At 31.8% G+C, this 25,251-nt stretch overlaps 1 protein-coding gene across 4 annotated transcripts in view; it reads right to left on the bottom strand.

Annotated features, from left to right (window-relative positions):
* Nucleotides 1–24,121, bottom strand: part of LOC143056538 (cerebral cavernous malformations protein 2 homolog) — a 29,731-nt gene extending 5,610 nt beyond the window's left edge. The window contains exons 1-12 of one of the 4 annotated variants that reach the window (XR_012972397.1): nucleotides 23,975–24,121; nucleotides 22,115–22,225; nucleotides 21,012–21,095; nucleotides 19,104–19,199; nucleotides 13,483–13,564; nucleotides 10,242–10,288; nucleotides 9,751–9,883; nucleotides 9,234–9,273; nucleotides 6,477–6,600; nucleotides 5,747–5,894; nucleotides 3,962–4,091; nucleotides 2,045–2,104 (exon numbers count right to left, since the gene is read on the bottom strand). Coding sequence is in view for 3 of the 4 variants with exons in the window: in XM_076229643.1 (XP_076085758.1) it covers nucleotides 1,893–1,912; nucleotides 3,962–4,091; nucleotides 5,747–5,894; nucleotides 6,477–6,600; nucleotides 9,234–9,273; nucleotides 9,751–9,883; nucleotides 10,242–10,288; nucleotides 13,483–13,564; nucleotides 19,104–19,199; nucleotides 21,012–21,095; nucleotides 22,115–22,225; nucleotides 23,975–24,004 (1,045 nt within the window). In the remaining variant the exon portion in view is untranslated. Of the gene's footprint in view, nucleotides 1–1,892; nucleotides 1,913–2,044; nucleotides 2,105–3,961; nucleotides 4,092–5,746; nucleotides 5,895–6,476; nucleotides 6,601–9,233; nucleotides 9,274–9,750; nucleotides 9,884–10,241; nucleotides 10,289–13,482; nucleotides 13,565–19,103; nucleotides 19,200–21,011; nucleotides 21,096–22,114; nucleotides 22,226–23,974 lie in introns of all 4 variants that reach the window. The other 3 variants (XM_076229643.1, XM_076229624.1, XM_076229635.1) reach the window with 3 other exon arrangements.
* Between the last annotated feature and the right edge of the window lie 1,130 nt (nucleotides 24,122–25,251).

Here is a 25,251-nt window from a genome sequence, read left to right as displayed (position 1 = left end):
GAATGGTAATGAGGGAGTTTTTATATTTGTGAACAAATTTAAAGTGAAATGGAGTAAATACAAGCAGCTGTGTTCCCTTTAATCTTCACTCCTGGTTTATATATCTTTTTGTCTTTTGAGATGAGGAATTTGCTAGGATAACATAACAAGAAAGCTAAAATATAAAACTGACATTTAAAAGGTTTTGTAAATTTGATCTACCCGGTATACTTCTGATAAAAATTATTTAGCATGCACTGTAAAAAAAAATCTATAATAGTTTTTCCTACCCAGCTTGCCAACACAAAGACACAAAAGTATAGCTAACTTTTCGTAGCAATTTCTACTATTTTTTTCATACTACAGATTGAAAGACAGCATATTTAAAGCTGTCTTAAAAAGCTAATATAGCTTAAAAATAATGTTAAATATACTTTAAGTGTTGGATTCAAATTAAAAATTTGACCATCAACAAGAGCAATAACAAAGCCTGTATCTATCTATCTATCATTTGTCAATTATAACTAAGGTGCTTAGAAATCCCTGGATTTGTTCAAAAGACATCTATAGTAAATACATATGATAATTTTTTACATCTTCTCTTCTGAAACTTTTAAGGCAATATAAAATAAACTGTTACCACAGAGATATCTCTCGCCTTTTTGTAATTTTGATAATGCAATGTTGAAATGAAAATAGCAATACTTTGTCATGTAAGTTATGCAAATATTCAAAGTTGATGAACCCTGACTGAAGGTACATGGCTAGACAATCTCCATTGATATGAGATGTGCCAATGCTTATCTCCATAGAAATGATACTTGCAAATGCCAATAAATTTGCATACCAAATATCATTGACTTAAAATAATCACTTCATCTTTAACTGAACTAATCACAAACTAATTTATAAATGTAAACTAAGAAAAAGTTTCAAAGTCAAAAGACCATGACTAAGACAGATCCCAATGATGTCCATAAAAATGAGATGAGGTAATGCTTATACAAATGCATACCAAATATCACTGACCTACCACTTGACGTTCACCATAAACTAGACCTAATCACAAACTTGTACAATTGTTGCTGCTCCCATAAAAAATAGCATACCTATGTCTTGCTTTTGGACTCTGTCAAGGGGAAACAACAACATTTGCATAAATAATATTTCATTTCAAACATTCTTACTTAAAGTAAGTCATGTTTAGTAAATCCAGGGCAGATCCAGCCATTTTTAAAAGGGAGGGTTTTAACTATATTTCCCCATCCATTTGCATTGATCGTCCAAAAACAAGAAGAGTTCCAACCCCTGGATCAGCCACTGAAATCTATATCGTTTCGTTAGGAGCCATACTGATAACTGCCTGGCACCAATGAGTAATTATTTTGCAAGTATCACAGTAGTAACAGCAGAACTGTGGTAATGTATGTGCCTATGGATGAATATAGAAGAAGTTCCAATGTATGTATGAACATAGACACTTAAATGATGGTAAAATAGATCTAATCCTGCTTTTTCTCCTTCAACTAAGAATAAATGTAGATGTGAATTCTTTAATGATACTATCTTTAACTACATTGATAATCTTTTAATATTAAAAGTCAAAAGAAGAAGAAAAAATTACAAAGCAAATCTTCTCCATGATAAAACTTTGTATACTAATATACTCAAAACTTTAATTAGTGTTCCATACTAAAATCTAGTTTTACTTTTTTCCATATCAATAGACTGCAGAAAATGTGAAGTATTACATTAAATTAAAGAAAATAAGTTGTTATTTACAGATAAAAGGTGAACAATTCCCAAACAAAAACATTATATACAATAAAACTGCAATAGAGTTTATATATAGCCACGTGTAGTGACCCTGTAATATTAGTTGTCTAACAGTCTAGGTTCTTTGCTGGTCTTACCTTCATTGTAGTTATGTTTCCTATGTTATAAGAAAATGACATCATATTTAATGCCATCAAACAAAAAGCACTTAATGCATTGCCTTATTTCAGTGATGAGTTACAAAAAAGCTGTTATGCATTCAAAACTAAAAAAAAAAATGCTTACTTACAATTAAAATTTATAAAGGGTTGTACAGAATACTGCTGTCGCTACTTCCAGTATTTGTTAACTGTCAAAAACTAAGTACATGTATCAATAAAATACAGACAAATTTATTTTTTAAACCTTACAGTAATTTTATTCATGGTGTTATCTTAAGAGTGCCAGATGTGGAGCAGGATCTGCTTAACCTTCTGGAGCACCTGAGATCACCCCCAGTTTTTGGTGGGGTCGTGTTGCTTAGTCTTTAGTTTTCTATAATGTGTCTTCCATACTATTATTTGTCTGTTTGTTTTTTATTTTTAGCCATGGCATTGTCAGTTCATTTTCAATCTATGAATTTGACCCTCCCTCTGGTATCTTTTGTGCCTCTTTTACTTCTTGATTGTGTAAAATACCATGAGGGTTTGACTAAGTTATTAATTATTTTTTTTAAATCTTTCACACACAAAAATAATTAAATGCATTGTGGAGCCCAGCATTCCCTTCTTAAGAATATTTGCCAGTTTATTAAAAAAATTTGAAAATTTGAAAAAAAATTAAAATTTATGAACCCCTTAAAAAAAACTGTTTGCCCCCCCCTTTTTTTTCCCTTTATGGCGCAATTATCCACAAACTCAATCCCACCCTTCCTTTGTAGAATGGAATCTTTTAGTACAATTTTAGAGCGATCCATACAATTAAACACAAGTTTTGTCTGGAAACTAGTAAAATGCTTGTTTTTGGCCCTGATTCCTGCATATTAGGGGCCATTTCCCCCAAACTCAATCACATCCTTCTCTTTGTGAGATGGAACGTTGTGGTACAATGTCCGAGAAACACAAAGATTTTGTCATGAAACTACAAAAAATACTTGTTTTTGGCCGCTAATTCCAATACTGTTGGTACCTTAACCACCAAAATCAATCCCAACCTTCCTTTTGTGGTATTGAACCTTTTGTAAAATTTCATAGAGATCCATTTACCTTAACTAAAGTTATAGTCTGGAAACCAAATGTGTCTTCAGACAACAACAACATCCCAGCATTAAAAATTAAACATAAAAAATGTTTGCAGTTGTATAAAAATGTTTTTTAATCTTTGCAAAGTTTTTAAAAGAAATTTAACTTTTTCCATTTGTCATTAAATGACTTTTTTTTGTAAAATATATTCACAAAATAAAAGTATTTCTGTGTATGCCAGAAACACAAATCCTGTAGACAAGACTCATTATGGACGATGTCATCAAAACAGTTGGAAGGCCATATCAAATACGAAGTTCAAATGCTAAGAAGTTAAAAATAACAAATGTTTAATTGATAATAAGAAAAAATCAAAACACTTAAAACATGCAGACACAGCATCAACAGACCAATTACACCTGAACAGAATCTTAACTAAATTGACAGATTTTAAACCATTATTGGTGGTACTATATATATATCTTAGTTTTCTGCTTTCCTATTTTTTTTTTAAAAGTTATTCATTGTGTGAAATTGTGCTAAATTTTCCACAGGCATAAATATGTGCAAACGTTTGTTTTTCTGTGCAAATAAAAAAAATGTTCATGCATAATTTGGACAAGTACATGCAAATGTAAAGCACCACTTTGAAAATAAAAAAAAACCTGTATGATTTTGTAATTAACAAAAAGTTAAACTGAATTAAATTTATCAGCCAAAATCCAAACATAAACTTTGAACAGTGAATTTCAAGGTAAACTGTCTATAAATATCTAGTATGACAATTTATAAAAAAAACACATTTTTAGTGGTAATTTTTTTCTGTCAAAATACGTTGTAAGCAAAGCTGAAAATATATTTCCACACTCCATAAATAATAATATCACTGATTAATATCAATACAAAGTTTTCATGCAATTTTTTGTTCACCAAATGTATTTATTAAACACATTGAATTGAAAATGAGTTTGTTGTATGATACTTACGTGTATATTCTGTTATAACTGTGACTGCTTGACATGGTGCTGTGTCCATTCTCTGATACACTTAAACTTTTGTCCTTCAGGAATCTCTCAAAGTATTGATAATGCTTACTGGGAATAAAGGGACATAACTCTAGAAAGGAAATTATTAAACTTATCAATCTTTGTAAAAAAAAATAATTATGCAAAATATGCAAATTTTGTGTGAACTGTTGTCATTGAAATGAAAAGGTGGCTTTAAAATCATGTACAATTCTTTTATTATCGTTTATAAAAAAGAAGATGTGGTATGATTGACAATGAGACAACTCTCCACAAGAGTAAATCACACTCACTTATCTCTATAATGTCTACTGTAATAAACACTTCAGGCAACCTTACTGAGTTGAGGACATGCCTACTCTTCCTAAGCATTCCTGATAATTTCTAATTTGTTATAAAAATATGTGTGGTTTATGCAAGTAAAGGTAATTCAGAAAATCTGATATTGTTTATTTCACAAAGAACTGTTTAGAAGGTTTTTTCTGTTTAAATGTTACCATAGCTTTCTGATCAATATAATTTTTACATTTTTATTGTATTTTCTTTTCTTGGTCACTAAACATAACAGATAAATCTGTCAAATGATCTTTTGTTAATGAATTTACTTGTTATAAGATGTTCTCTCTTTTGTCAATAAAGTAAGTTACTTTATTTGCCATCAAATGTTCTCTCTTTGGTAAAATGTTTATGAATTTACCTTCTATAAAATGTCAAAACAGTTACTGAATTTATCTTACTATAAGATATTTCTCTCTGGCCAAAACAGTTAATGAATTTAACTGTGATAGGATATTCTCTCTGCTCTATACAGTTAATGAATTTACCTGTCATAAGATGTTCTCTATCTGGTCTATACAGTTAATGAATTTACCTGCCATAAGATGTTCTCTTAAGTCTATACAGTTAATGAGTTTGATTGTAATACAATGTTCTCTCTTTGGTAAACATTCAATGAATTTACCTGCCATAAGATGTTCTCTCTTTGGTCTTAACATTCAGTGAATTTACCTGTCATATGTTCTCTCTTTGGTCCATACATTAAATGAACTTACCTGCAATAATATGTTCTCTCTTTTGTCAAAACATACAATGAATTTACCTGTCATAAGATGTTTTCCCTTTAGTCAAAACATTCAATGAATTTACCTGCCATAAGATGTTCTTTCTTGATCAAAACAATCAATGAATTGACCTGCCATAATATGTTCTCTCTTAGGCCAAAACATGCAATGAATTTACCTGTCATAATATGTTCTCTTTAGTCCATACGATTAATAAATTTACCTGCTGTAAGATATTCTCTTTTTGGTCAAAACAATCAATGAATTTACCTGTCATAAGTTATTCTCTCTTTGGTCAAAACTTTCAATTAATTTTTCTGCCATAAGATGTTCTCTCTTTGGTCAAAACATTCAATGAATTTACCTGTCATAAGTTATTCTCTCTTTGGTCAAAACTTTCAATTAATTTTTCTGCAATAAGATGTTCTCTCTTTGGTCAAAACATTTAATGAATTTACCTGCCATAAGATGTTCTCTCTATGGCCTAGACATTCAGTGAATTTACCTGTCATTTGATGTTCTCTCTTGGGTCTATATGAATTTACCTGCAATAATATGTTCTCTCTTTAGTCAAAACATTCAATGAATTTACCTGCTATATTTATTCTCTCATTGGTCAAAACAATCAATGAATTTACCAGCCATAATATGTTCTCTCATTGGTCAAAACAATCAATGAACTTACCTGTCATTAGATGTTCTCTCTTTGGTCCATACAGTTTAAACATTTTATCACATATCTCTGAGATGTCTGTATTGGAGGGATCATTCAAGGCTTGAAACAAAGTACCGAACTGTTTCAACTCATCATAATTTGTAAAAATATTTGGAAGCTGTAAAAAATATTCCATGCAAATTAAAAGTCACAAATACAATATAGTTCATTAAATATAAAAATAATATATTTCTGATGATAAATGTCATTTCTGGGAACAAAACATATGAAATTGTATGTACGGTAAGGTATGAATTATCGCTAGAGTTTCACTTATATATGTATAGGAAGATTAATTTTAAACAAAAATATTCTGTGTTTCTAAATGCATGTTGAATTCATAGCTTCTTTTAAAGATTGCATATAATTTGATTGAAATTGATACCATTTGTGTCGTATATACATGTACATGTTTATGATAAATTTCAAAGATTGTAACAAGCTGTTAGTCTCTAAAATGTTGTGTCTTTATCAAATACAGAAATAGTTGCATTGTCAGTCACATAATCAAGACATACCTATTCATTTTTACCTGTGTATTCCAAAGATTAAATTTTCACAACTCTCACCACAATTGTTCAAGGGCTACATCTGATTTTAAACCATACCATCTACTACTAATTTGTTTTACTTGACTGTTTACGTGTCATCTAAGATTTTCTTTTTATACATTGTATATTTATATCTATAATAAAATCACCTTGTTCATATATTCCTTGACCAGTAATGCATGATGACCTATACTACTTGTTTCACTTTTTTCTCCAACACTGCGAGTCCTATGTTTTCTTGGTTTAGTTTCTTCTTGATCTGATGTGGATAAACTAAATAAGAGAGATTATTTTGTCAATTTAACTACTTTCAAAATTGGAAAAAAGAGAGATAGGCAAAAAGTATTACGGTTCATCAGGTTAGCACGAACACACATATTTTAGACCTTAGATTTAAAACATCCAAAAACTAGGTGTACTGTATTTATTCTAATAAACGCCCCGGGGGCGAAGACAATTTCCGAAAGGACAGGGCGTCAATTAGAGAAACGAATTTTGTACCTTACTTCATTGACCTTTACCTGAATTTTGTTGAAACGGACTATAGTAACATACACGTGTTTCTTATTGTCTCCATAATCTATAAATAGCGTTTATCGGTAATGTGACCTCATCAAATAATTTGTTAAAATTTTCGAATGAACAAGCGTGCACATCGATGGAACATAATTTCAACAGCGTACTGTGTAACTGACAGATCTATTTTTGGAACTTGTACACACTGTGTTGGAATATCGGAGTGGATTAAAACATGGGCATTATTGATTTTTCGTTTCATGTTTCTGAGTGACCGGGTCGATGTCTTTGCAATATTGTAATGGTTAAGTTTCAATTTTATTTTTTTTCACTACAAAATGGGGGTGTTTATTAGAAGTCAAAAGTTCTGAACGCATGATTTTCGGTAGGGGGGCGTTAATTAGAAGGGGGGCTTTAAATAGAATAAATACGGTATGTAAATAAAAAACTAAAATGGTTCACATAGCAGTACATGATTTTTAGTTGCTATTGTGATATGTTGTCCTTAGGCAATGGCAAATTGAGATTTTGTTTTTTAGCTATTTATTTAAAATTATCATTGCTTCTGTGATGATTGACACATGGTTGCTGAACAGTCAATCTGAAAGAATAATACTGAACCAGAAACAAAGGACTGTGAATTCAGACCTTATTGTGTGTATCTATTATTGCGATTTTGTCATTTTAGACTGAAATGCAATTTTAATTTTTGTGATATTGAGAAAAAACCTCTTAAATTCTTTAAAAAAAAATCCAAATGAGAGTTAAATTATTGGGATTTTAACCTTGTCGCGTTTTACGCAATAATAAAAACATTGCAAATATTTCTTAATTTTCAGTATGAGGTTCTTACACTGTCAATTCAGAAAATAAAGGTCAAAGTCAGTATGATGCTTCTGCTTATTAAGTTTTGTACAAAATTTATTAATCAAACACAAATCAGACAATGTTTGACTAACATAGGGTTCAAAGGTAAAATTCAAGGTCAGAGTGGCCTTACTGATAATATGACACAACCCATTATATGATGCCTCAGCATATCAAGTTTGGTAGACCTAATTTCTATGGTACAAAATTCAACAGCAGGACACAAATTATGCAAGGTTTAACTATCATAGGGAACAAAGGTCAGAATGACCTCACATTTGAATATAACACCCCCCCAAGCCCATGATGCAACTGCATAACAAGTTTGGTTAACCTATTTTACGGTACAAGGATATGAGCAGGACATAAATGAAAAAAAGGTTTCACTATCAGTGGGGTCAAAGGTCAAAGTCAAGGTCAGACAGATATGACTAAGCATAGGATACACCCAAAGCCCATGATGCAAATGCATACCAATATTTAAAAGAACAAAAGTTATTAGCCAGACACAAATTGCATAAGGTTTAACTATCAAAGTGATCAAAGGTCAGAGTGACCTGACTTTAGTATGTGAAACATCCCAATCATATGATGCAACTGCAAACTAAGATTGGTCATCCTAAGTTTAACAGTACAGAAGTCATGTACTGGACAGGAATTGAAAAAGTTTGTTTTTTTAAATTGTTCAAAGGTCAAATTCAAGATTGATGTGACCTGACTTTGGTATATGACACAATAGCCACAACCTTAGTTCATTTTCAATGCAATTGCATACCTGGTTTTGTAAACCTTAGTGCTTCTTTACAAAAGTTATGCACTGGACAAGAATTGGACAAGGTTTAATATCATAGGGGTCAAAACTCATTTACTTTGGTATATGACACATACCCAACTCTTAATGCAATAACCTACCAAGTTTGCTAAAGCTAAGTTTCACAGAACCAAAGTTTCACAGAACCAAAGTTTTTCATCAGACATGATGCAGGAAGGACAGCCAGACATGGTGATTCCTGTTTTCCCCTAAAGATGTGTGCCAGGGGTATAAAAATAGATAAGAGAGATTTTGAATGTATTAGGGAGTATTGTTTCTGATTTTTATGTTTAATGGAGTTGCAGAAATTAACCGCCAGCTGTGACTACCTTACTTAACTGATTCTAATATTAGAAAGCAGATTTTGATCCTGTTTTAAACTTTCCTTTTATTGTTCCATTTGTTCATTCTATTTGTAGCTGCACTGCACAGGCTTTAATTGTTTGTTAAACACAATCTGGTTAAGAAAGGCAAATGGTGGAAATTTGTTAACCTAACCAGTATGTGCATGTATCAAGTCAGGCCTTGGCGTTTATTGTTGTCTTTGTATGTCTACTGGAGTGGAGGAGTTAGGATTTTCTGGGCTCTGTTGTACTGTTCAATATTCTTATTAATTCCTGTTATCATTTTTATGTTATTATATAAAGGTCTGTACCTGTAGTGACAGGTTTAATTTTTCACAAATTGGTACATGTATAATATATATACTTACAATGAATGTTGATTAAGGTCATTAATAGTTGTACTAGAACCTAAAATAATAACAAACAAAATAAAAAACAAAAATGCCCTTTTTTCAAATGGTTTTATTTATTATCCTAGATAAACAACGTCAACAAACTTGTATTGACAGTTTTAACGCATTTACCTCATAAAATATCTTACCAATTTTTCTCAAAGCATTCAATAAAGATTCATGAATTGCAACAGTTTAAAATTGAAATGATGATGCTATAAATTTTCTAGTTTTAAATGTCTTAGTTTCTTTGACCTTGTGTGTCTGAAATCAGTCTCTATGAACTACTAAATGTTACAGAAGATACTTCTTCCATTCTGACCTTTAAAGAAATATTTAACTATAAAATGTTTCGATATCTAAAAGCCAACCCCTCTTATCTTACAATAAATACTACAGTTTTAATTGTTCTCTTTCTGATGATAAAAACTTTTAAGGCATGTCTGACATTTTAAAAACTCAGGTAAGTCATCAAATTGTTTATCTCTCATACCTTCTGATGATGCTATAGAGGATCTGTCTTTTTCAGCCTGCCTGATGGTTTCCTGTAGTAATTCAATAGTGGCCTCCTGGTAAGCCCGCTGGAAACACTGGCCTACAGCAGCACAAATAGTGTCTGCTTGAGACTGTAATTAAATATAAATAAGAAGATGTGGTATGAGTGCCAATGCGACAACACTCCATCCATGTCACAATGTAAACAGTAAACCAATATAGGTCAAAGAATGGCCTTCAACATACATGTTGTTGAATCTGTTATGTTTTATATGTATTAAATATATGTGTTAAAAAATTGTGAGTGACAATATCCTACCCATACTTGTGGTGTTTTTTTCTGTTTTCAAAAAAAAGTGTGATTGATGGAAGGATAAAGTGAAATCTAAAGAACACTAGCAGGACCCAAATAATGAGTTCTACTCCAGGTAAGGATATATCCTAGTATGCAAATTTAAAAAAAAATATAAACAAAATAATGACACTAACCTGATTTTTACAATACAGTACTGCTAAATCACATTTGTCTGGAATTCCTGTAAAAAAAAATTCAGGTTTAATTAATGTCTGCTTTTGTTTCATCTTTCAGTATTTCTTTATCGAAACAAATAGAGAACTGGAATACATGTTTACAAGTACTTTAACAAATATGTATTTATATGTTTTAAGCAATAACAAAGTTTGCTCATAAAATGTACAACATAATTCTTATTCCAAACAAGAGTGCACACACTGAAATGTCTCGCCTTCTTTACTAATCATTGATATTATGTTGATACTCCTAAATATAAAGCTTTATTACGACTGTCACATAAACTTAACATGAACCATGAAAATGAGGTCAAGGTCAATTGAACCATATGCCAGGCAGACATGTACAGCTAACAATGCTTCCATACAACAAATATAGTTGACCTATTGCTTATAGTTTAAGAAAATAGACCAAAACACAAAAACTTAACACTGAGCAATAAACCGTGAAAACCAGGTCATGGTTAAATAAAACCTGCACGACTGACATATAGATCATAAAATATTTCCATACACCAAATATAGCTGACCTATGACATATAGTATTAGATAAAAAGACCAAAACTCAAAAACTTAACTTTGACTACTGAACCATGAAAATGAGGTCAAGGTCAGATGACATCTGCCCGCTAGACATGTACACCTTACAATCATTCAATACAACAAATATAGTAAACCTATTGCATAAAGTATGAGAAAAACAGACCAAAACACAAAAACTTAACTATAACCACTGAACCATGAAAATGAGGTCAAGGTCAGATGACATCTGCCCGCTAGACATGTACACCTTACAATCATTCCATACAACAAATATAGTAAACCTATTGCATAAAGTATGAGGAAAACAGACCAAAACACAAAAACTTAACTATAACCACTGAACCATGAAAATGAGGTCAAGGTCAGATGACATCTGCCCGCTAGACATGTGCACCTTACAATCATTCCATACAACAAATATAGTAAACCTATTGCATAAAGTATGAGAAAAACAGATCAAAACACAACAAGAGTGCACACGCTGAAATGTCTCGCCTTCTATACTAATCATTGATATTATGTTGATAGTCCTAAGTAAAAAGCTAAGCTTTATAACAACTTCACCATAAACTTAACATTAACCAAGATAACTAAACAAAGACCAATGAACCTTGAAAATGAGGTCAAGGTCAGATGAACCATGCCAGGCAGACATGTACAGCTAACAATGCTTCTATACAACATATATAGTTGACCTATTACTTATAGTTTAAGAAAAATAGACCAAAACACAAAAACTTAACACTGTGCAATGAACCGTGAAAATGAGGTCACGGTCAAATAAAACCTGCGCGACTGACATAAAGATCATTAAATATTTCCATACACCAAATATAATTGACCTATGGCATATAGTATTAGATAAAAAGACCAAAACTCAAAAACTTAACTTTGACCATTGAACCATGAAAATGAGGTCAAGGTCACATGACATCTGCCCGCTAGACATGTACACCTTACAATCATTCCATACAACAAATATAGTAGACCTATTGCATATAGTATGAGAAAAACAGACCAAAACACAAAAATTAAACTATAACCACTGAACCATGAAAATGAGGTCAAGGTCAGATGACACCTGCCAGTTGGACATGTACACCTTACAGTCCTTCCATACACCGAATATACTAGCCCTATTGCTTATAGTATTTGAGATATGGACTTGACCACCAAAACTTAACCTTGTTCACTGATCCATGAAATGAGGTCGAGGTCAAGTTAAAACTGTCTGACAGACATGAGGACCTTGCAAGGTACGCACATATCAAATATAGTTATCCTATTACTTATAATAAGAGAGAATTCAACATTACAAAAAATTTGAACTTTTTTTTCAAGTGGTCACTGAACCATGAAAATGAGGTCAAGGACATTGGACATGTGACTGATGGAAACTTCGTAACATGAGGCATCTATATACAAAGTATGAAGCATCCAGGTCTTCCACCTTCTAAAATATAAAGCTTTTAAGAAGTTAGCTAACGCCGCCGCCGTAGCCGCCAGATCACTATCCCTGTCGAGCTTTCTGCAACAAAAGTTGCAGGCTCGACAAAAACTTAACTATAACCACTGAACCATGAAAATGAGGTCAAGGTCAGATGACACCTGCCAGTTGGACATGTACACCTTACAGTCCTTCCATACACCGAATATACTAGACCTATTGCTTATAGTATCTGAGATATGGACTTGACCACCAAAACTTAACCTTGTTCACTGATCCATGAAATGAGGTCGAGGTCAAGTGAAAACTGTCTGACAGGCATGAGGACCTTGCAAGGTACGCACATACTAAATATAGTTATCCTATTACTTACAGTAAGAGAGAATTTAACATTACAAAAAAATCTGAACTTTTTTTTCAAGTGGTCACTGAACCATGAAAATGAGGTCAAGGACAATGGACATGTGACTGACGGAAACTTCGTAACATGAGGCATCTATATACAAAATATGAAGCATCCAGGTCTTCCACCTTCTAAAATATATAGCTTTTAAGAAGTGAGCTAACACCACCGCCGCCGTAGCCGCCGCCGGATCACTATCCCTATGTCGAGCTTTCTGCAACAAAAGTTGCAGGCTCGACAAAAATCACTGAATATCAGGACGGTTGTAACGCTGATGATTTTCGTTAGTCTATCAGGTCATTGGTGACTTTCATTTGTCACTACAGACTACTTTTCCCCAGTGATAACTTAGATTTTTTATTTCTACTGTAATATACAAAACAGTCACATGTTTCACCTGAAAATGTTCCTTTGTCATATTGATTTCATTATTAAGCATACAAAAACCTTACAGATGCCATACTGTTTAAGTTCAACAGAGAAAGAATCTTGTTCCTTGGAATTTTCCTTTTTTACACAATATTTAAATTTATATCAAAAGATAAAATTTGTTTCACATCTCTTGAGAATGCAAAATATCCCTTGATATCATCTCTTTTATTTGATTTTATTTAAATTCTAAAACAAAGGCTCTTTTATTATAACTGGAATATTGAAATCAAATAATAGTCTAGTTGATATTAAGAGATAACCTATTCTCACTCATTATTAACCCTTTAAGAATTAATATAGAATTTGTGATGCTAAAGTTGTATTTGCATTGGTTTTGCATAACAATACCCCATAATAACCACTAGTTTACATACCATATTTTATAGCTAGAATGTGAAGACCATCATCTTTAATATAACATAAAGCTGCTATTACATGGATAGGAATATCAAGTGTCTACAAAGAATTATAATTACAGTTAAATTGACTGATATCATTTCTTCATTTATAACCAGTATTTCTTACTGTAATGTTCTTGGTAAAGCTGCAATAACTATTTCCAAATACTTTCAAGAAAGTTTCATTAATTTCAGTGGTTTTTTAAGTTTTTACTAATATGGATTTTCCTGATACTTTATTATTTGGATTTGATTGTATAGTATTCCCCAATTCAGAATCTTTAAATAATTTTAGATTTGATACACATAAAGAAAATCTATTTGATTGGTCTGAGTGGGTCAAGAAATCAAAGTGATGGATATCACTCATGGAAGGATTAGAAGAGTAGTTTGAATTATTTCATATCAAGGTATGGTGGGGGAAAAAGAACATTAATAAAGCACTATTACTGAAAATTGCATTAACAGCAGGTCTTTAGAAGGAAAAGTGTTTTTCCAGTATGAGGATAAAATGAGCTCAAATTAAAAAATAAATGGTCTCTAGTCTTAATTTGCAAAATTTTATTTAAACTGCAGTGTATATCTCATCCAAATAATGTTACCTGTTCTGAACATGTTTCAAAAAACAAAAAATTGCCAATCAAAAATTCTTCTAGTAAATGTCACCAACTATCCTTGAAAACATAAAATCTAGACCAACAACTAAGAACTTTAAAGTGTCAACAAAAATAATCTGAAAATGTTGTTTTGGGGCATTTTGTAAGTTGAAACATAGGTTATATGACATTGAAGTTAAAAAGTTACAAAGTATTTTTCAACATAGGCATTGAAAATGTACTTTTTCAACGTAAACAAATTAAAAACTTATTTTATTGAAATGTGCATTCTTTTTTGATTGCAAAAATATATATTCACTTCTAATAAAGGTTCAAATGACTAAAATAGACACAATGATTGATAGGGAATAAACTAATAAACAATGGTTTGTTAAGGCCGATACGCACGACCGCAAATACCAGTTAATGGAAGAAGTTGTAAATTCTGTCCGAATGACGTCATAGAAAATGAAAAACATTTTCTAATGAACTGCACTATGTATGATGACTTAAGATATAATTTATTTTCTCCAGCCAAAAACTTTATAGAAAACTTTGATACTCTTGATATTGACAGTCAATTTATCAGTCTTATGAAATGTAAAGAAATACAATCCTCATTATCATACGCACTTTTCAATTTTTATCAGAGAAGAAAGAAATTTGTTTGAATGTTAACATATTTTTCATAGTTATATTTTTAAAGTCTATTTATCATCACTGTTACTATTGTTACTTTTAAGTACAGATATTTTTTAGCTAGATTTATTTATTTAATATATCACATTTAAATTATTTTTGTTTCCCTAGAAATAGATTTTTTATTTTTGTTAGTTTTTATTTAAAGAATGTATCCGGTTTTTGGCAAAACCTTTTTCTTTTCTTTTAACCATTGCTGATGTTTTTAATCTGTAATCCTTTTATTAATATAGTCTATCTAAAATTAATTGATACTTTTACAAGTAAATATTTTAAAAGCAGTTTACTTAATGTGATAAACCAGTAATTATTTTTGAATTTTATAAGTAAAAAATATATATAAAGAAATTCTCAACCTATTTTATTTATATAAATGTACAGTTGTCTGATGTGTTTTAAAGTGTCTCATTAGTCTATTCTAAGGCTGGATATTTGATTTCTGTTTGTATTATGAATTGTTGTATATATATATATTGTCTGATCAAATATGTGACACTATAATAAAATAATTATTTATTTTATTTTTTCATTTATTTTTTAAAAATTTTATAACTGTTTCAAGCCAATTCCTGATTAAAAAAATAAGTGAACTAATCCTAATTGTTGATTAATTACAGATGTCAAATTATTGGAAATTTATCAAGTAAATTATAGGCCTTACTTGAATACCTTTTATATATTCATATTTATATTCATATATCATTTTTTTTCAAAGATCTTGTTAATCCATTAATCATTTATCTTTCAGACATAATTTACAGAATTACTTTCTGTAATGTTGATCAAAAGTAATTGGCAATAAATAAATCTATCATCCTTGTATATATCAAACATCTAATATATACATTTGTGTATCCAAGTATGAGGTCAAATATTTGTATATTCAGATGTGTATTGGAGGGTCTGTATAATTATGTAGGACTGAGGTTGATAACTGATAAGTAATGTGGTCAATTTGATTGAGCGTTAAGGAGGTGGGGTATTGTAATTAAAGATCTACCTTGTCTCTGATTGTTTGGTGATAATGACAGTTGTCAATCATACTAGTATGATATCAATACCCAATTACCTAATTAAAATGTTTTAAAACAAGAATGTGTCCACAGTACACGGATGCCCCACTCACACTTTCATTTTCTATGTTTAAAGGACTGTGAAATTGGAATAAATTCTCTAATTTGGCATTAAAATTAGAATGATCTTATCAAAGGGAACATGTATACTAAGTTTCAAGTTGATTGGACTTCTACTTTATCAAAAACTACCTTGACCAAAAACTTTAACCTGAAATTTGCACTATCATTTTCTATGTTCAGTGAACCGTAAAATTGGGGTCAAAACTCTAATTTGGCATTTAAATTAGAAAGATCATATCATAGGGCACATGTACACTAAGTTTCAAGTTGATTGGACTTCAACTTCATCAAAAACTACCTTGACCAAAAACTTTAACCTGAAGCCAAAAACTTTAACCTGAAATTTGCACTATCATTTTCTATGTTCAGTGAACCGTAAAATTGGGGTCAAAACTCTAATTTGGCATTTAAATTAGAAAGATCATATCATAGGGCACATGTATACTAAGTTTCAAGTTGATTGGACTTCAACTTCATCAAAAACTACCTTGACCAAAAACTTTAACCTGAAGCCAAAAACTTTAACCTGAAATTTGCACTATCATTTTCTATGTTCAGTGAACCGTAAAATTGGGGTCAAAACTCTAATTTGGCATTTAAATTAGAAAGATCATATCATAGGGCACATGTATACTAAGTTTCAAGTTGATTGGACTTCAACTTCATCAAAAACTACCTTGACCAAAAACTTTAACCTGAAGTCAAAAACTTTAACCTGAAATTTGCACTATCATTTTCTATGTTCAGTGAACCGTAAAATTGGGGTCAAAACTCTAATTTGGCATTTAAATTAGAAAGATCATATCATAGGGAACATGTGTACCAAGTTTGAAGTCGATTGGACTTCAACTTCATCAAAAACTACCTCGACCAAAAACTTTAACCTGAAGCGGGACAGACGGACGAACGGACGAACGAACGGACGAACGAACGGACGAACGGACGCACAGACCAGAAAACATAATGCCCCTCTACTATCGTAGGTGGGGCATAAAAAGCCTGCACATCAACACACTTTAATGACATACATTATTGAATGAACTGCTAAAAAATATACCCATTTTTTTCAGTTTATGTGTGTATATTGTGCACATACATGAGAACTATAGGGAACTATATTTCAGTGTGAATACATATAGTAACAGTAGCTAACCTGTCATTTTGTTAGTTCTAATCTTTCCAAAACCCTTTGCACCCAGCATATTCCTCAATTTCTTTCAAATCTGGCCTATTCAAATAATTTTATAAAAGAACAAGAATGTGTCCACAGTACACGGATGCCCCACTCACACTATCATTTTCTATGTTTAAAGGACTGTGAAATTGGAATAAATTCTCTAATATGGCATTAAAATTAGAATGATCTTATCAAAGGGAACATGTATACTAAGTTTCAAGTTGATTGGACTTCTACTTTATCAAAAACTACCTTGACCAAAAACTTTAACCTGAAATTTGCACTATCATTTTCTATGTTCAGTGAACCGTAAAATTGGGGTCAAAACTCTAATTTGGCATTTAAATTAGAAAGATCATATCATAGGGCACATGTATACTAAGTTTCAAGTTGATTGGACTTCAACTTCATCAAAAACTACCTTGACCAAAAACTTTAACCTGAAGCCAAAAACTTTAACCTGAAATTTGCACTATCATTTTCTATGTTCAGTGAACCGTAAAATTGGGGTCAAAACTCTAATTTGGCATTTAAATTAGAAAGATCATATCATAGGGCACATGTATACTAAGTTTCAAGTTGATTGGACTTCAACTTCATCAAAAACTACCTTGACCAAAAACTTTAACCTGAAGCCAAAAACTTTAACCTGAAATTTGCACTATCATTTTCTATGTTCAGTGAACCGTAAAATTGGGGTCAAAACTCTAATTTGGCATTTAAATTAGAAAGATCATATCATAGGGCACATGTATACTAAGTTTCAAGTTGATTGGACTTCAACTTCATCAAAAACTACCTTGACCAAAAACTTTAACCTGAAATTTGCACTATCATTTTCTATGTTCAGTGAACCGTAAAATTGGGGTCAAAACTCTAATTTGGCATTTAAATTAGAAAGATCATATCATAGGGCACATGTATACTAAGTTTCAAGTTGATTGGACTTCAACTTCATCAAAAACTACCTTGACCAAAAACTTTAACCTGAAGCCAAAAACTTTAACCTGAAGCCAAAAACTTTAACCTGAAATTTGCACTATCATTTTCTATGTTCAGTGAACCGTAAAATTGGGGTCAAAACTCTAATTTGGCATTTAAATTAGAAAGATCATATCATAGGGCACATGTATACTAAGTTTCAAGTTGATTGGACTTCAACTTCATCAAAAACTACCTTGACCAAAAACTTTAACCTGAAATTTGCACTATCATTTTCTATGTTCAGTGAACCGTAAAATTGGGGTCAAAACTCTAATTTGGCATTTAAATTAGAAAGATCATATCATAGGGCACATGTATACTAAGTTTCAAGTTGATTGGACTTCGACTTCATCAAAAACTACCTTGACCAAAAACTTTAACCTGAAGCCAAAAACTTTAACCTGAAATTTGCACTATCATTTTCTATGTTCAGTGAACCGTAAAATTGGGGTCAAAACTCTAATTTGGCATTTAAATTAGAAAGATCATATCATAGGGCACATGTATACTAAGTTTCAAGTTGATTGGACTTCAACTTCATCAAAAACTACCTTGACCAAAAACTTTAACCTGAAGCCAAAAACTTTAACCTAAAATTTGCACTATCATTTTCTATCAGTGAACCGTAAAATTGGGGTCAAAACTCTAATTTGGCATTTAAATTAGAAAGATCATATCATAGGGCACATGTATACTAAGTTTCAAGTTGATTGGACTTCAACTTCATCAAAAACTACCTCGACCAAAAACTTTAACCTGAAGCGGGACAGACGGACGAACGGACGAACGGACGAACGAACAGACGGACGAACGGACGCACAGACCAGAAAACATAATGCCCCTCTACTATCGTAGGTGGGGCATAAAAACGCCTGCATTTGTACATAAATAGAGCAACCTCTATTTCTAAATTCTATGGACAAGTTTAGTTTGTGTTTTTTAAGGTTATATATACAAAGCAGATCAAACTACTTCAATTATGTTTTATACTTTTATTATTCATACCTCATAATCTTGTTTGTGGATCCTTATATTGCTTTTACTGAGACTGAAACCAGCATCAGGATCTGGAGAAAGCTGTAGGGGAACTAATTCTTCTCTCTGTAATAAAGACATACATTATCAGTGTACAAATGATGTTATACACATTTTGCTTTTTTCATGGTTAAATTTAGATAGAACAAGAATGTGTCCACAGTACACGGATGCCCCACTCACACTATCATTTTCTATGTTTAAAGGACTGTGAAATTGGAATAAATTCTCTAATTTGGCATTAAAATTAGAATGATCTTATCAAAGGGAACATGTATACTAAGTTTCAAGTTGATTGGACTTCTACTTTATCAAAAACTACCTTGACCAAAAACTTTAACCTGAAATTTGCACTATCATTTTCTATGTTCAGTGAACCGTAAAATTGGGGTCAAAACTCTAATTTGGCATTTAAATTAGAAAGATCATATCATAGGGCACATGTATACTAAGTTTCAAGTTGATTGGACTTCAACTTCATCAAAAACTACCTTGACCAAAAACTTTAACCTGAAGCCAAAAACTTTAACCTGAAATTTGCACTATCATTTTCTATGTTCAGTGAACCGTAAAATTGGGGTCAAAACTCTAATTTGGCATTTAAATTAGAAAGATCATATCATAGGGCACATGTATACTAAGTTTCAAGTTGATTGGACTTCAACTTCATCAAAAACTACCTTGACCAAAAACTTTAACCTGAAATTTGCACTATAATTTTCTATGTTCAGTGAACCGTAAAATTGGGGTCAAAACTCTAATTTGGCATTTAAATTAGAAAGATCATATCATAGGGCACATGTATACTAAGTTTCAAGTTGATTGGACTTCAACTTCATCAAAAACTACCTTGACCAAAAACTTTAACCTGAAGCCAAAAACTTTAACCTGAAATTTGCACTATCATTTTCTATCAGTCAACCGTAAAATTGGGGTCAAAACTCTAATTTGGCATTTAAATTAGAAAGATCATATCATAAGGAACATGTGTACTAAGTTTCAAGTTGATTGGACTTCAACTTCATCAAAAACTACCTTGACCAAAAACTTTAACCTGAAGCGGGACAGACGGACGAACGAACAGACGAACGAACGAACGAACGAACAGACGGACGAACGGACGCACAGACCAGAAAACATAATGCCCCTCTACTATCGTAGGTGGGGCATAAAAATAAACATCATTAGGTTATCCTATATTTTATACAAGTATTTACAGATGTTTACCAGTAATACTTTAAAACATACCTTTTCTTCCATAAACAATGATAAAACTTAGGGAAAATCCATTATACTGTGCATGTATTGTTAACATTAAATGCCATGTTTAATAAATTGTTACAGAACAAAGACTTCAAATATGTGTTACAAAGGCATACTAAAATGCAATGTGCCAAACCACAATATCAGTATTTTTATTTACATAACAAATAATCAAATATCTATTTGCTGTAACATTTTATGAACCAGTAATCAGGGTCTGTTGTATTTTACAGAATCAGGACGAGTATCTGAGCTTACAGCAAGGCTACACAACCTACATTGCAACAAATTATCAATACAGCACAAATATAACGCAAAGTATCACTTAAGATATCTTTGAGGTTAACTAAAAAATATGGCATTTATATATTTGTTTTAGGGGTATATAAATTTAACCCATGCTTTTAACCTTGACATTCCAATTTGACTTGTGACTTTCCTCTAATGATAGAATACAAATAATATCAAGTATCATTTTCGTCCTTTAATACATTTAAAATATTTTGAAACCAATTTGCACTAGTAGGCAAAATGTTTCCTGTATATACCTCCCTAAAAATTTTCTACAGGAGGTAATCCAAATTTATCTTGCTGGGTAACATTGCTTGTTTATACCTTGCCACGATCGATGATTCGTAATACATCAGTTCTGTTAGTTACATCTACTTCTACAGGAACACCTGGTATAAGGCCGGCATACTGAAATTATATCATTCTGTCACTGGCTATATCCTATAATACTTGGTAAAATGTAGTTATTGACAAAGAAAACCATGCAATCAATATGAAATTTGAAGGAATAGGAATTTGTCTTAATTTTTATATCTTCTGCTTTATGTCCAAAACAACACAATTTACAACCGAAACAGTTTCCTCTGGGTAGTTTTATGTTTTAGCTGTTCCAGTATCAAAGCTAGGAGTAGCTTAAAATACACATTGTCTTTGATATAATAATATAGGGTTATTGCATGAATATTGGGGAATATTGTCCCGAGTAGAATTTTATATTGCACGAGCTTGCGAGTGCAATATATATTCTACGAGGGACAATATTCCCCAATATTCATGCAATAACCCTTTTATTGTATAGCAATATAATATTTGAAAGTAAATATTGGTTTAAACTAAGATTTTGTCGTTGATTACGTCATGAATTTTGATGATTTATTGCACTAGTGCAATATTAGAATTTATTGCACGCTAACTTTTGGTTACTTTCTGTTGGAAATATTATATTGCTATACAATAATATGATATATAATCTTAATGAAACACGATAGACTATTGGTGAGCTGTCTTTTGTATCATACAAATTAAATAGATTTCATTATCAAGGAAATGTATGACTATTCAACATTTGTTCAATATGTATTTTATATTGCTACAAATGTAATTGGTACAGGTTTTTTTCGATGAATCAGAATGATACTATTACATGGGATCACTCTGCAAATTAAGATCTGTGGTGTAAGGCTAGAGTGATCTAGATAAGAAGAAACTCTGAGATCATTCTGTTGCTAATATATCTCATAGACATTACAAAACAATGCAATCTATAGTAAAAGGTACGATGTACAGATGAATTCTATACCATCCTTTTATATTTTGACTTATTTTATCTATTCATAAGATAAGGAAATATGCAATAATACCCAAAGTAAACAAATTTCAGAATAAGGCAATAAGGAGAAAAAAGACTAAGCCGATAATGTACACACCCACACATCACTTTCTATATAATCTTTCTTCATCAATAGATCACCCATCAGATAATCAGGTGATGGGTCAGACACTTTGTGTTGTTTGGTTTCTCTTGATAGTGACATCAACTAAAATAAAATTAAAAAAATGTTTTAGGCATATTACAAACAAGAATGTGTCCAAAGTACACGGATGCCCCACTCAATCATTTTCCATGTTCCATGGACCGTGAAATAGGGTAAAAATCTAATTTGGCATTAAAATTAGAAAGATCATATCATAGGGCACATGTATACTAAGTTTCAAGTTGATTGGACTTCAACTTCATCAAAAACTACCTTGACCAAAAACTTTAACCTGAAATTTGCACTATCATTTTCTATGTTCAGTGAACCGTAAAATTGGGGTCAAAACTCTAATTTGGCATTTAAATTAGAAAGATCATATCATAGGGCACATGTATACTAAGTTTCAAGTTGATTGGACTTCAACTTCATCAAAAACTACCTTGACCAAAAACTTTAACCTGAAGCCAAAAACTTTAACCTGAAATTTGCACTATCATTTTCTATGTTCAGTGAACCGTAAAATTGGGGTCAAAACTCTAATTTGGCATTTAAATTAGAAAGATCATATCATAGGGCACATGTATACTAAGTTTCAAGTTGATTGGACTTCAACTTCATCAAAAACTACCTTGACCAAAAACTTTAACCTGAAATTTGCACTATCATTTTCTATGTTCAGTGAACCGTAAAATTGGGGTCAAAACTCTAATTGTGCATTTAAATTAGAAAGATCCTATCATAGGGCACATGTATACTAAGTTTCAAGTTGATTGGACTTCAACTTCATCAAAAACTACCTTGACCAAAAACTTTAACCTGAAGCGGGACAGACGGACGAACGAACGGACGAACGAACGGACGAACGAACGGACGAACGGACGCACAGACCAGAAAACATAATGCCCCTCTACTATCGTAGGTGGGGCATAAAAAATGTAGTATGAAATGTATTGAAATGAAATTTGAAAAACATAATTTTAAGTTGCAAAAGTACAAACAGAAAAGTTTCTGTCTTTTTTGTCTTGTTTTTATTCTTTTTGCTAGGATTTTTTTGAATGGTTCAATGCTGTCAATGTACATTTGGACAATTTGAGCAGAGACAACTTAGACTGACTAAAAGGTCAAAAAGGACCATTTTATTGCTGACTTTGTCAAAGTATGACATAGTTCAGGGTATGTTAATGATAAAATGTTTTATTTCACTGTTTCAAGGATTTGTTCACATCAAAGTTTCAATTATACCTTGCTCCATTTTATTCTGCTGTCATATAAAAACTTGAAAAGTAAGCTTAGCTACATCATGTACATGTAACAAAAAAAATATATGCAAGAAATGACATAAAACTGACTCTGAATTAGTACAAGAGACTCACAAACTGAAGATGATCAGGAATACAAATGTTTTTTTATTCGAGTCAGATTTTTTTCACTGAAGCCTTTCAGCGCTATCAATTAAAATCATTTAGTCAAAATTTAACACTAGTATTAAGGTTTATCATAACAAATTGGCAAATATGGCCATTAACACCTAAAAAAACTACTGTGTACAGACTTATCTGTGCAGTTTGGGAAGTTTTAAATGTAGCCTGGGACATTCGTTCTGAAAATGCATGAAATATTTGCCACTGGATGTTAAACAACCAACAACCAATCAATATATATAGGACATTGTCTTAGTATTTTTTTAATAGATAGCAATACAGCTTATCTGCTTATAGGTATATCATAAGTATGTACTGTTATTGTACATGTATAAAGCTGGCATTTAAGGTAGCCCCTTCCTCATATTATTATAAAGCAAAACCGTACCTTTCTTTCTTTAAATTCAGACCTATCCATTGCTCTGACAGTTGCATCTTGAACCTGATCCAGTAAAACCAGAATTCAGTAGTTTTTTTCTACCTATTTTTTTTTTTTTTTGTTGACTTCCCAAGACAACTTCCGGTTGATGATTCACCTGAAAACCAAAAAAATAGGTCACGTAAAGGTATGGTAAGTTACTTTATTTGCTTAAAAAATTGCATGTCTTTGACAATATATTGTCTCTACGTTTAAGCATCAATATAAATAGATTTTATTTCGACTTAGATCATACAAGATGGATATGAGAGAAGTTATTGAGAAAATAAATTCAGGTAATTCCGTCACCGAGAAATGTTTTAGAATCTCCAAGGAAAAATTATTCAGGAATGGTAATGATAATTTTAATTTTACACATGTATCTCTAATCTATGCTTTATTGCAGGTACATGTTAAATGTGTATAACAATATTTAGTGTAGTAAAGTTAACATTCTTCCACATCAAAACTTGCAATAGTGAAGTGTTTTGATCTCAGTGATAGTGTATTACTGAAAAACACACCCAGGTTTGAAACATGCAAGCAATTTAGCTAATTTTACCTCATTTTTACTCAAAATTTACATAGTTAGCAAAGAAAGCTATTAAGAAATGGAATAAACAAGAGTTGAGTTTTCAACAAGGGACCTTGAGTATGGTGGGCCTGAACAATGTGGGACGCGACACAGTGGCGGATCCAGGGGGGGTTTCCGGTGGTTGGAACCCCCCTTTTTATTGGCAGATCAATGCATTTGAATGGGAGCATATAGTTGGAACCCCCCCCCTTTACTCTGGGTTGGGAGCCCCCCCTTTTTAAAATGGCTGGATTCGCCACTGCGACATCTATCATGTCTATACTTGCATTAACCATTTATACTGCCATGTGTCATATGTTGTATTGTCCATACCTTTAAAGGGGGTCTCATTGGGGGTTCTGATCCAGGATCCCGCTTACTGTTTTGTCAGATTCCTGCATCTCGCTTACACTATGTAATTCTCATTTTTTTGTTATTTCTAGACTTCATTTCCATTTTCACGGCACATTAATTTGACCTTACATGTCATGCTTACAAAATATCCTGTGTCACGCTTAGACCCCAATGAGACCCACTTGAAAAGATGTATCAATAGATCAACCTTGTCCATACCTTGAAAAGATGTATCAGCCATACAGACACCATAAAAGTACATGTAATTGAAATGTAATTGAAAAGTAATTAAGGATTACATGCTATTTTCATTATAATT

This window comes from Mytilus galloprovincialis, chromosome 1 (assembly GCF_965363235.1).
Source record: "Mytilus galloprovincialis chromosome 1, xbMytGall1.hap1.1, whole genome shotgun sequence".
Taxonomy (NCBI): Eukaryota; Metazoa; Mollusca; class Bivalvia; order Mytilida; family Mytilidae; genus Mytilus; species Mytilus galloprovincialis.
This window is presented reverse-complemented; position numbering and strand designations above follow the sequence as displayed.